The sequence below is a fragment of the Gambusia affinis genome, linkage group LG17 (genome assembly GCF_019740435.1).
Source record: "Gambusia affinis linkage group LG17, SWU_Gaff_1.0, whole genome shotgun sequence".
Taxonomy (NCBI): Eukaryota; Metazoa; Chordata; class Actinopteri; order Cyprinodontiformes; family Poeciliidae; genus Gambusia; species Gambusia affinis.
Window position 1 is genome coordinate 21140167 of NC_057884.1, and position 12839 is coordinate 21153005.

A 12839-nucleotide genomic window follows, 5' to 3' on the forward strand; every position below is an offset into this window, starting at 1 on the left:
CGACCTAAAGGTTGACAGGTAAAACCAGCAGCTTCACCTCTTCCATATCTGAAGGCAGGTGTTGGACAATTTTAAGCAAAGTTCTGCACAGCGAATGGTTGCAATTAGCATCTGTCAACAACGCTTTAGTCGGACAAAACAGCTAGATCATCAACTTCCTGCTTTCTCACGTAACCGTCTTCGCTGCATCTGCAGGCTCTTTGCTGTTTGTGGTGGGAAGTCTGAGAAATCATCACTGAGGTAATCAGAAAACCGCAAACATGTGGGGAAGCTTCTTCCCTGGACACCTTCGGACCGCTCAGAGGGAAACTTCAGGTCCAACATGTGGGCGAACCGATCCCTGTTCAAACCGCAGAGCAGCACCCGACCCCCCACTCAGAACCAGAACATGTTAACGGGCCCCGGGTCACAGCAGAACGGCCACAGATCACACGATTGGTTCCACATGGACCTGACCTCATGTTACCAGTGACATCATGTCCTGAACCCGAAAACTCTGGAACCACGGCAGGGACGACTCCAGAACCTTCTCTGGAGCCCAGATGTTCCTTCATCAGCAGCTGTCTGCAGCTGTTGCTAATCCCCTCCGTCCATCAGGACTGGTTCTTTAAAACACTGTGTTACATCCATAGTGGATCTCAAGGAAAAGTTATCGGTTTTACAAAGAAAAATCTAAAATTTTGAAATTTATCTTCAATTTTTTGGGAAAAAAAAAATTGAAAATACTGATTTTAAAAATTAGAAAACTTGCTAGATAAATTTGGAAGTTTTTATTTGTGAGTTTTATCTCACAAAGTTTTGACTTTTAAAACTCAGAAATTTCCAAATTTAAAAAGAAAAAAAAAGTCTGATTTTTTTGACTAAATGTATTTCTTTTTTCTGTCTACTACGTCCCTCAACACGCCATCGTAAGTCCTGACAGTTGTTCAATTTTCATTTAGTGATAATGGAACTAACACTAAACATTGGCACTGTATAGTTAGCGACTGCTAAATACCTTGTTAGCATAGCCGAATTTATGTTTATGATTAGTACATTAGGTTAGCTTCTGCTAAATAAGGTGCTATTGTAGCACTTTAATGTTAGTGAAATTTGTTCATTATCACTGCATTAGGTTAGTTTCTGCCTCATAACTATTGGTGTAGAGCTTCAGGGTTAGCTTCTGCTACATAACAATGCTAGCGTAGCACTTTAGCGTCAGTGGGACTCGTGTTTATTAGCAATTTAGGGTTAGATTCCACCATATAGCATGTCTAGCATTAGAGGAACTAATGTTCCTGACTAGTGGTTTAGGGTTAGTGCAGCTAACTTTTTAGTTAGCGGTGCAAACCACTGATAAAGCTAATCAAATGTTGAGTCTACCCCATGGTTTTCCTCCAGAACAACCAGTGGCGCAAAAGGTGGCTATGCAGCGTATGCAACGCATAGGGGCTCTGCACTAGAGGGGGCGCAAACACGATGTAGGAATTTTTTTTTTCAAGTCAGCATTTTATGTACTTAACAGCTGTTTGTGTATGAAATGATCAATAACAGAGGAACAGCACTGATTAGGCTGCCCTCCCCTCCCATACAGATAGCTTGGGCAGCGGCCCTTCGAGAACGGGCAGCGGCGCGGTTTTTTTTTCTTTAAAATTTGTAGTAATGCCTCGACAACAGGGAGCTAAAGATGGGGCGCAAAAAAAAACAACAACTCAGGGGCACAAAACAGAAAACGGAAGAGGGGGAAGGATAAAGATGTTGGAGAGACGGAGAAAAGCTTTTCAAAGTGGTTGAAAGACAGAAGGTAAGTAATATCAGTGTATCAACAAGAGAGTTGTAAATATTCAGGTTAGCTTAAGCTAGGCTAAAATGACAGGCGGTGGTTGTTGTCCAATACGGGACGCGGTTTATTTCGTATTGCTATAAATGTCTGATAGACACACTTATCACACACATCTCAACAATAATAATAATAATGACCAAAACAAAACACGGGAAATATTAGGGTCATAAATTGTCGTTGCGGGACCTAAATAGGACCCAACGAACTGACGCTGTTGTCATGGTTACCTAGAGACGGACACTACGCAGTGTCTTTTTAAAATGTCCACCCGATACTACACCGTCCTTAGAAATGAAACCTCTGGCAAAAATACAGACTGTAGTGGAAAGACACGGGCTAAACAATCACAGTGAAGTTTAATCGGAGCATTAAAATAAATGTGTCAGCGATATTCAGTGGCACCCAGTGGGTTTGACATCAGACAGAATGGATCAGGAGAGGAACCGCAGACCCGTCAGAACCTAAAGAACCAGACATCAGTCTCTTCAGTCATTTTTTGAGACCAAAAAATAATATAGATGGCAATTTAAAAGAACAAATTATACAAATAGATTAATAGTAAATAAATATTAAGAGAACATTAAAAACGTTTATTACGATTGTGTAGAAAAATGTTGATATCTTTTATAAATAGTGTTTTGTGGTCAATATTATTTCAGCATTTTATTAATGTGGGTTGCCAGTTTGGATAAGGCTTCCTATCAAGCTATAAGAATGATAGAAAACATGCTAACAAAAAGCCTCAGACCGGCAGCTCATAGGAGGTTCTAGACACAGGCTAACAGAATTTGACTCACTTGTACAAGTTTACAAGTTTATGTCCGTGGTTTGGGGGGCGCCGGTGAGATGTTCGCATCCACCTCAAAAATATGTAGTTACGCCCCTGAGAACAACCCAACATCCTTCCTTTTCATCAGGAGCAACAGCCGGCGCAGTGGCCTGAGTTTTACTGTAGGAGTTGTTGTACCAGAGACGTTGTTCTTTTGGTCATGACCCAAACCTCAGCGTACTGAGACCTCCAGTCTTTCTACTTTGCTTTCCAAGAGTCAGAACCTCTTGTAACCTCTGAAAATGTCTCGAAGAATCAGCGTGCACAGTCTGCAGCTGGTTAGATTTTTCCTCATGAAGTTGGAGAATAAGCTTCAGGGAAGTGGAGAAACCCTGGGCAATGTCTTAGAGTCACAAAAACTTCCCCCCAGCTGTTCTGCATCACAAGCAATGTCTTTCTCATGGGGTCAGAGGTTAAACAAAGCTATTCCAGACATAAGAGCATCCCAGCTGGATATAATACTTGGAAGGCAGGATGGATGTAAAGATAAAAGGTAAAAAGAGGGATTAAAAATGACAGCAATGCTGAAACTGAAGCAGGTTATGTGGTTACTGGAATGCAGCTGTGCTCACAATCCTCTGCCTCTTTCATGTTTGGGTGAATATTGAGCTTTATGAAACACTTCAGACGAGGAAAACGCACATAGATCTACGACGTTCCAGAAAATAAGAAAGATTAGCGTACTACAGATGTGGAAGTTTGAATGTTTGATACCTGAAAAAAATCTGTCAAACACAAACCGAGTTCCCAACATCTATTAGCAGAAAACCAGCGTCGTCATGGTATCTTTATATCTTGGCATTTTTCTGCCCTTTGTTGGAAAACGTAGTTTTTAAGTGACGTCACACTTCTATCAACTTTGTACCTGACAGCCATCTTGGTAGGCGGTTGATGGAGTTGCTATGACAACAGCAAAGTCACAAGCCAGAATTAGCTCTCACCTCCTTTCTATCTAACTTATAAACAAAAGAAGTACATTATAACTACGTGAATATTCTACCCACCTCTGTGTAATACTAAGATAAATATCAGCGATATTTAGTGTAATACTTACTGCTGAACTTAGCTGATGTAGTTTTTATCTGCTAGCTAAGACGGACATGGATCCTACCTGTGTGTTCCTACATGTACTAACTCTGCCAGCCACCAGTTGTTATTCACAGAGTTTCAACGTCCTTTACAACTCCATGGATGCATGCAATCAATGTTAAAATGGATTTGTAAAGTTTGAACAAACTGTTGTGTGAATAACAAGGTTCTGGTGGCTGGCAGAGTCCATGTAGTAACACACATAAGCTACATGTCTGTCTTAGCTAGCATATAAAAGCTACATTGGCTAAGCTAATTTTGCTAATTCGGCTGTAAGCACTACCAATATTTATCTTAGTATTACACATTATAATGACTTAGTACTAAAGTCATTATAATGTTACATTGTTTAAAGGATAGAAACGAGGCTAAAGCTAGTTCTAAGGTTGTGGCTTGTTTATAGTTGCCATAGCAACTCCATAGCAACTGCCTACCAAGATGGTTGTCAATTACAAAGCTAGTGGAAATGTGACGTCACATGGAACTATTTATTAGGTCGACCCAAAACGAGACTCTCAGGTTTGTTTTGGTTGTATTTACCCAGAATTCCCTGCGCTGTCGGCCACTTCCTGCTTTTAGAGCGGTTTCAGTCCACTTGGCGTTCACATATGGATTCAAACGGCACCAGAGTTCACTTCAACCGAACAGAAACCGAGGTTTGTAGACGGACCAGAGTTCACGTTTTTGGTGCAATTAGGCATTCACACCTCAACAACCGAACCAGACTTTCTACAGAAACGGACTGGAGTCAGATTAAAGCGGATCAAACATGGCTGCTGCAACCGAGCCGCTGAATATTCTGGATCAGATCCGGTCCAGGAAGTCTTGGATGAATCAGCGGCCCGGCGGCGTCTTGTAACCCAACATATGTTCTGTGGTCGCTGCATCACCAGCGCCGCTAAAACAAAAGGATCCAGACGTTCTGGACCCGGTGAGTCACACAGATCAGGTTCTGATTAGCCGAGTCGGAGCTGCAGCAGGAATCTCAATCTGTGGGTCAGTTAAAATACTTTTGTCCTGTCTGCCAAACTGGGGATTTCAAAAATAAATTTACCTAAAACATGTTTGATTTTTTTTTAAGGTTTTAAAATGCATTATTAGTCAGGTTGTTTAAATAAGTATTATATTTTGAAAACATATTTTATTTTAATTGATTTATTTTTATCTAATTCAATTCAGATTTAATTTAGTTTTTATTTATTTGAATTTCTTACAATTTAATTAATGTAACAGTATTTTTGTTCAATTTTGTTTTTAATTTATATTTAAATTTATTTATTTTGATATAATTTGAACCAGATGTTATTAATTTATTTAATTTGTTTTACAATTTATTTCATCTAAATGTATTTTGTTCATTTATTTTTTTAAATCCACATTTAAATTGATTTATTTTAGATTCAGATGTTTAATTTAGTTTTTTATGTATATTTATTCATTTAGTCTAACATATATTTTGTTTATATGATAATTTTGTATTTGAATTAATTTGTTTTAATTTGATTTGATCCGTCTTAAAACAAAAAGATTCTGCAGCTTGTTGAACTAAAGAGGCAGAAAATAACATTTTGATGCATTTAATGGAAAAAAAACAACTATTTAATATCTGACCACAATGTAAATCTGCGTATCGATAATTTAAGTTTCTTACATTAACAGAACAATGTTGAGTAAAATTATGTTTTAAATCAAATCAAATGTCCCCTGAAACACTGCAGAGAGTAATTTGTTAAACACCATTAAAAACTAATTGCTGTGCAGTGAAACTTTATCGCTTCCTTGTGGTTTGACTTTTCTTCTCTTCAGCAGGAAAACAAGGAGTTTATTACCCGCTCTGGGTTCAGTCTGAGACTGAAGAACCACTTTTTCATCCGGATTTGAACCAAACTGGGAGAAAAACAAAACAAACAAAAAAAACGCAGCAAAGTGCAGCTGATTAACACTAATTAACCACAGAGGCCCTGGAAAATTTAATTTTAAAAGCAAAAAGTCACAATCTGATAAATAAATAGATTTAAATACCGTAGTAATGTACACTGAAACTATATTTATAATATGCAGATATTCAAAGCTTGTTTTAATTTATTAAATATGTCACTAATGAAGAAATAAAACTTTACATCTGGTTAATAAAGTTAGCCCCGCCCACTGATGGCTAATAAATTCATGTTTAATACAAAACTCTAAAATAATAACATGAAACATTTAAAGTTATTGTAAGTATTACTCCCATATATAAATATTTATGGCATGTTTTTTACTTTTCGCTTTTATAAAAGGTTTTATTTTAGACTTACTTCAAAAAAGTTGATAATTCAGAGGTAGAAATTATGAATAAATAAATAAAAACAAACAGAAAAAGCGTTATTTCCGGTGAATTTCCTCCCCGGGATCCACAGGTGAGTCCTCTTACCTGTCGGCAGCATCCCGGATCCGGACTCGCCTCCAACATCCAGGTCAGGTGAAGCGGTGCTCCTGGTCACCGAACCGAGGAGACAAAGTGTCCATTTCACCGCCCAGAGAGACATTTCCACCGAACCGGAACCGGACCTCCAGCTACACTGAGGTCATCATCTCATCCCCGACTGAACTGCAGGACAACTTCTTCCTCTTCTTCTTCTTCTTCTTCTCCTGCTGCTGCTTTCCTCCTGCTGCTGCTTCATCACATCATCCGGGCGTTAAACCAGACAGATAAGCCCCGCCCATTCCCTCCAGACGCTGTCCAATCAGAATCCAGAACGCCCCGCCACCTATTGAACCGTCTGCTTCTCATTTCTGGATCCTCCGCTACTTTATTACAGGTTAATATCTTCTGACTGAAAAAATACTTCATTTTTAATAGCAGGGCAGGAAAAATTAAGACTTCCTGAAAAGCTGAGAGTGATGGCTTTTTGGAAAATGTAAAATATGACAGATTGCTGGATAAAATTAATTTATAGTTGCTCATTTTTGGTGGCTCAAACATACAATCACACATAACCGTTGAGAATTTGGAAACGGATGCTTTTTATTACTTGGGAGGAACTAAACATTTCATCCTCCTAAAATAATCTGTTCCCCTCCATAACACGGGAACAGAGAACCAACATTATTAACTCTGTTTGTAACATTTGAATATTAATTATTTTTCCTTAAAATTGATCATTGAGAGAAGCAGGACTGGATCTTCACACATACACACAGAAGTTTGTGTTTACACTGTTGAACGAACAAGTTAGCATCAGCTAGCATGTTGTCAGTCAGTTTATCACAGTAACAAAGTGATTTATTCTAACTCGCATCTCTCGCTACTGTCTTAATAAGCCATCACCACTAAATGCAGGTGAGTAGATGAGAGAGAAAATGCCCCAAACGTCGGATATTAGCTATAAACTAGCGATATTAAAGCCATTTTGTTCACGGTAACATTAATGAGAGATATATTTACCGATAAACCGAGTTCCGTTTGCATAAAAAAAACTAAATACCTCGCTATTTAGAGAGCAAAGGACAAATAAAATCATTTCTCCCTATTCTGGTCACAATCAGAGGAAAATGAAGCTGTAGCTTCCTCTATCACGGCATTTAACAAACAAAGCTTTCAGAAATAATAAAAACTAAAAACAAAATAAAAAGCAGCGGGTTGAGGCGCTAAAAATAAACCCGACGGCTGCGGATGCCGCAAAGCTGCGGGAGATGCGCTGGGCGAAGAGAGGCGATCTGTGGAGGCTCCACTTGTAAATGATTTAATTATCCCAACTGTAAATAGTTTAAATATAGTCTGACATGCGCAGTAAAGTGGCTCCTGACAGAACGTGACTTCATACTGAGGATATGACGCTGCTGTGTGGGCGGTTTGATGTCTATGACGTGTGGACGGACGTCATAGGTCAGGCTCTTTATTTGCTTTTTTCCCCCCTAAACGTCACTTTGCACTCATTCTTCTCAGAGCCTGTTGTTCTTGCTAGTGTTGCAAAAAACCCAAATATTATCTTCAACCTGACAAATCATGATTAAAAGTAGTCAGAATTCACCATCCGAGACCCAAAATGTCACCGTGGAAGCCCTGATGGCTGCGGTCGACCCATATTTCAGAACCCTCACCCCAAAGGAGTGGTTAAGACTGGCGAATGGAAATACAGAAGCCAGCATCACCTGCGCTCTGCAGGAGAAGTTTGGATTCATCTTGGAGATTTTTACCTGCAATCTTCTGCTTAATCAGGAATGTTGCACTATGAGGAACTTGAAGGCGGCTGTGGGGAACAAAGTTCCCGAATGCTTTGCGAAAATCCTGGAGATTGAAGAAGAAATAATTACGGAGAACACACAAAATTTAAACAGGCTGATTGTACAATATCTGCTGGCCAATGTGAAACACAGCTTGGACTCAGGTGCTACTCCAACAGATAATGTTGAGAAAGCACCTTGCTCATCGATAGTCAGAGTAATGGTTGATGAAACCATCTTGATTATAAAGGACTTTTTGGATAGATCGCCCTCATTTGTTGAAAAATGTAAGGAACCAGCCAACAGTGAATCTTGTGAGCCAAAGTCTAAGCCTAAAGGTCTGACTGGAAGGATAAGGAGGTTTTTCAGGAATGTCATTGGTAGACGTTCAGCAAAGGTGGCTCCATTGATCGTCCAAGTGGAAGATGGAAAAATGTCAGCAGGAGAGGCTTCTCTTTCAGACATTAAAGGGTGCGTAGCTAAGCCGGCCAAAGACAATGAGGAAACGACGGCCATGGCAGCCGATATTCCTCAAGAAGTCAAGGCAACCGCAGAGCTACAGGAAGAGGAGCCTAATGTTGATCAGATCTCACCTCCTGAAACACACGGATTGACAGATTCCCATCTAGTACCTCCAGCAGAAATCTGTGAGAATATGATTCCTGCTGAGGTTGAACTGGAACGATCAGAAACCGAGTCCCTCAGTGAACCAGAGGAAGACCCATCCCTCAGCAAACCTCAGGAAGACCCGTCCCTCAGTAAACCTGAGGAAGACCGGTCCCTCAGAGAACCTGAGGAAGACCGGTCCCTCAGTAAACCTGAGGAAGACCGGTCCCTCAGAGAACCTGAGGAAGACCGGTCCCTCAGAGAACCTGAGGAAGACCAGTCCCTCGGTAAACCTGAGGAAGACGAGTCCCTCAGTGATCCAGAGGAAGACCGGCCTCTCTGCAAACCAGAGGAAGACCAGTCCCTCAGTAAACCTGAGGAAGACTGGTCCCTCAGTGATCCAGAGGAAGACTGGTCCCTCAGAGTACCTGAGGAAGACCAGTCCCTCAGTGATCCAGAGGAAGACCGGCCCCTCTGCAAACCTGAGGAAGACCGGCCCCTCTGCAAACCTGAGGAAGACCGGTCCCTCAGTAAACCTGAGGAAGACTGGTCCCTCAGTGATCCAGAGGAAGACTGGTCCCTCAGAGTACCTGAGGAAGACCAGTCCCTCAGTGATCCAGAGGAAGACCGGCCCCTCTGCAAACCTAAGAAAGACTGGTCCCTCAGTAAAACTGAGGAAGACGAGTCCCTCAGAGAACCTGAGGAAGACCGGTCCCTCAGAGAACCTGAGGAAGACCGGTCCCCCAGAGAACCTGAGGAAGACCGGTCCCTCAGAGAACCTGAGGAAGACCAGTCCGAAGAGGTTAACATGAGAAGAACTGCTGTAAGAAGTCTGGTCAGAGAAGTTATCCAGCAGATTATTGACAAGACAGGAAAGAGCCATTACCCTCTCATACAGTATAATTCTATTTGTGATCGACTCTTTGAGAAACTCTGGGCTGAGACAAAACCCTTAGTTCTCAATATGAGTCTGGAAAAAATTGCACTCCAGGGGAACAACATCTTTAAAGACCTGATGAAGGAGTGCAAAAACGTAGAGAACATCCTCCTTCTACTGGAGGCAGGGACCCCGATACTGGAAAGAAATATCCTGCTAACAATGGCAAACCGACTACAGCCGCGATGGAACATCTTTAACTCAGTTACAAAGGCTTTCAGGAATATGGTAACAAACCTGCGACATAACCTACACAGGCTTTACATTTGGCTGTAAATGAGTTACTGTCATAAGGTGTAGTGGTGGCGGTGAGGCAAACGCGGCAGACACAGATGAGATGCGAATGAGGAGTTTAATAAAGACCAATATCCAGGAAAAACAGTCCAAGAACCTGGCAGCACTGCTGAGCGGAAGGCTAATGCTCACAACAGGTAGCAACAGGTGTTCACAAGGACTTAACAGCAAACTCAGGGAACATCAGACGAGGACGTGACGAGGACGTTACCAAGACGTAACTGAGACGTAGGACCCGACGAAGACACAGACAGACAGGTGACACTAAATACACAGAAGGTAATCAGGGAACGAGACACACCTGGGAACAAATCAAGGGGAGACAGGACAACACGGAGACTCAGAAGAAACACAAAAAACACAGATCACGACAGTACCCCCCCCTTAAAGGGTGGCTCCAAGACGCCCAAAACAGAAAACAAAACAAGGGTGGGCGGAGGGGAGTCGGACGGGGGGCCAGAGTCCAGACAACAAAAAACAACCCAACAGCGTGGGCGGAAGCACAGGAAGGCGGGAACCACGGAGGCGGTCCGGCGGCCGTCGGCGGCGCAGGAGGCGGGAACCGCGGAGGCGGTCCGGCGGCGGCGCAGGAGGCGGGAACCACGGAGGCGGTCCAGCGGCCGTCGGCGGCGCAGGAGGCGGGAACCACGGAGGCGGTCGTCCGCAGCGCAGGAGGCGGGAACCACGGAGGCTGGCACTAGGAACACTGGGGAGCTCGGGACTGGCACTAGGAACACTGGGGAGCTCGGGACTGGCACTAGGAACACTGGGGAACTCGGGACTGGCACTAGGAACACTGGGGAGCTCGGGACTGGCACTAGGGACACTGGGGAGCTCGGGACTGGCACTAGGGACACTGGGGAGCTCGGGACGGGCACTAGGAACACTGGGGACCTCGGGACTGGCACTAGGAACACTGGGGAGCTCGGGACTGGCACTAGGAACACCGGGGAGCTCGGGACTGGCACTAGGAACACCGGGGAGCTCGGGACTGGCACTAGGAACACCGGGGAGCTCGGGACTGGCACTAGGAACACCGGGGAGCTCGGGACTGGCACTAGGAACACTAGGAACACCGGGAGCCTGGGACTGGCACTAGGAACACCGGGAGCCTGGACTGGCACTAGGAACACCGGGAGCTCGGGACTGGCACTAGGAACACCGGGGAGCTCGGGACTGGCACTAGGAACACCGGGGAGCTCGGGACTGGCACTAGGAACACCGGGGAGCTCGGAACTGGCACTAGGAACAGTTAAGTCATTTTATATCTGTTATTGTTTAGTATTTAAGTTATTTTATATCTGTTATTGTTTAGTAGTTAAGTTATTTTATATCTGTTATTGTTTAGTAATTAATTCATTTTATATCTGTTCATATTTAGTAGTTAAGTCATTTTATGTCTGTTATTGTTTAGTATTTAAGTCATTTTATATCTGTTATTGTTTAGTATTTAAGTTATTTTATATCTGTTATTGTTTAGTAGTTAAGTCATTTTATATCTGTTATTGTTTAGTATTTAAGTTATTTTATATCTGTTATTGTTTAGTAGTTAAGTCATTTTATATCTGTTATTGTTTAGTAGTTAAGTCATTTTATATCTGTTATTGTTTAGTAGTTAAGTTATTTTATATCTGTTATTGTTTAGTAATTAATTCATTTTATATCTGTTATTGTTTAGTAGTTAAGTCATTTTATGTCTGTTATTGTTTAGTATTTAAGTCATTTTATATCTGTTATTGTTTAGTAGTTAAGTCATTTTATATCTGTTATTGTTTAGTAGTTAAGTCATTTTATATCTGTTCATATTTAGTAGTTAAGTTATTTTATATCTGTTCATTTTCAGTAGTTAAGTCATTTTATATCTGTTATTGTTTAGTAGTTATGTTATTTTATATCTGTTATTGTTTAGTTAAGTCATTTTATATCTGTTATTGTTTAGTTAAGTCATTTTATATCTGTTATTGTTTAGTAGTTATGTTATTTTATATCTGTTATTGTTTAGTAAAGTTATTTTATATCTGTTATTGTTTAGTAGTTATGTCATTTTATAACTGTTCATGTTTAGTAAAGTCATTTTATATCTGATAATCATAAAGAACCCACTTAAGAGTTTTATTTTATTAGATGTTCTGAATTATGTAGGTGTGACGAATGTGAAAAATCTAGAAGAAATCTAAAAGGAGTAAACACTGCACAGTCCTGTGATGAATAAAATATCTCAGCTACTTCCATAAAATATATTATTTTAGCTTAGTTTGACTTTTAAATAATTTTAGTTGCTTTACATGGGACTATCCGCAAATTTATCTGTGGAATGTTGCTCCAAATTATTAGCAGAAGATTTGCGTATTTACAAATATTTTTCATAAAAACTATCAATAAAATAGAGGTTTTGAAGCTGAAATACAAAGATGCTATTAGCAAATCCAGGAGTATCATTAATTGTTATTGGTTAGCTTCTATGGTAGCGCAAAGATAAAGTTTATTTGTCATTCAACTGTAAAAGTAGGCACTTATAAGCATCGCACGTCTCTTTTGTGGAAAATTTCCGATTAATTAACCTTACTGGGATCGTTATGACTGCTGGTGTAAAAACATACAGTTGTGATTTACTTCCACTAACAGTGGAGCTAATTTTTGTTTAGCATTTTTGCTACATTTTTGAATGTTTACCACAATTAGCTTTCCCTAAATTAAATATTCTGGATAAACTCTACAGTGGTAATTTACTTCACTGTTTTGTAAACTTCCAGTTGAATAAAATTTGACATTTGGGTAAAAATTTCGGGTTTGAACGGTTAAGAATTCTTCAAGTAGCTAACCGTTTATATTCATGCTCTTATGTTGAAAGGGTGAATACCGTTTAATTAGCAGTTCCGTTACCATTCCGTACCTTATCGATTGATTTCAAACGTAAAACATAAAATAACAAAATAAAACACAAGAACGAAACATAGATACAATATCTGAAGACATTATTGAACATGTAAATTATGTCGAAATTAAATTGGAGTTGGAGGGTTGTAGTCTTCCAGGAGAAGACGTAATTTGAACTG

At 40.7% G+C, this 12839-nt stretch overlaps 1 protein-coding gene across 1 annotated transcript in view; it reads right to left on the reverse strand.

The window, feature by feature from the left end:
- si:ch211-196i2.1 (collagen alpha-1(I) chain) overlaps positions 1-6410 on the reverse strand; it is a 78816-nt gene extending 72406 nt beyond the window's left edge. The window contains exon 1 of the mRNA XM_044095731.1: positions 6154-6410. Within this exon, the coding sequence (XP_043951666.1) occupies positions 6154-6268 (115 nt within the window). The 5' untranslated portion in view covers positions 6269-6410. The remainder of the gene's footprint in view (positions 1-6153) is intronic.
- Between the last annotated feature and the right edge of the window lie 6429 nt (positions 6411-12839).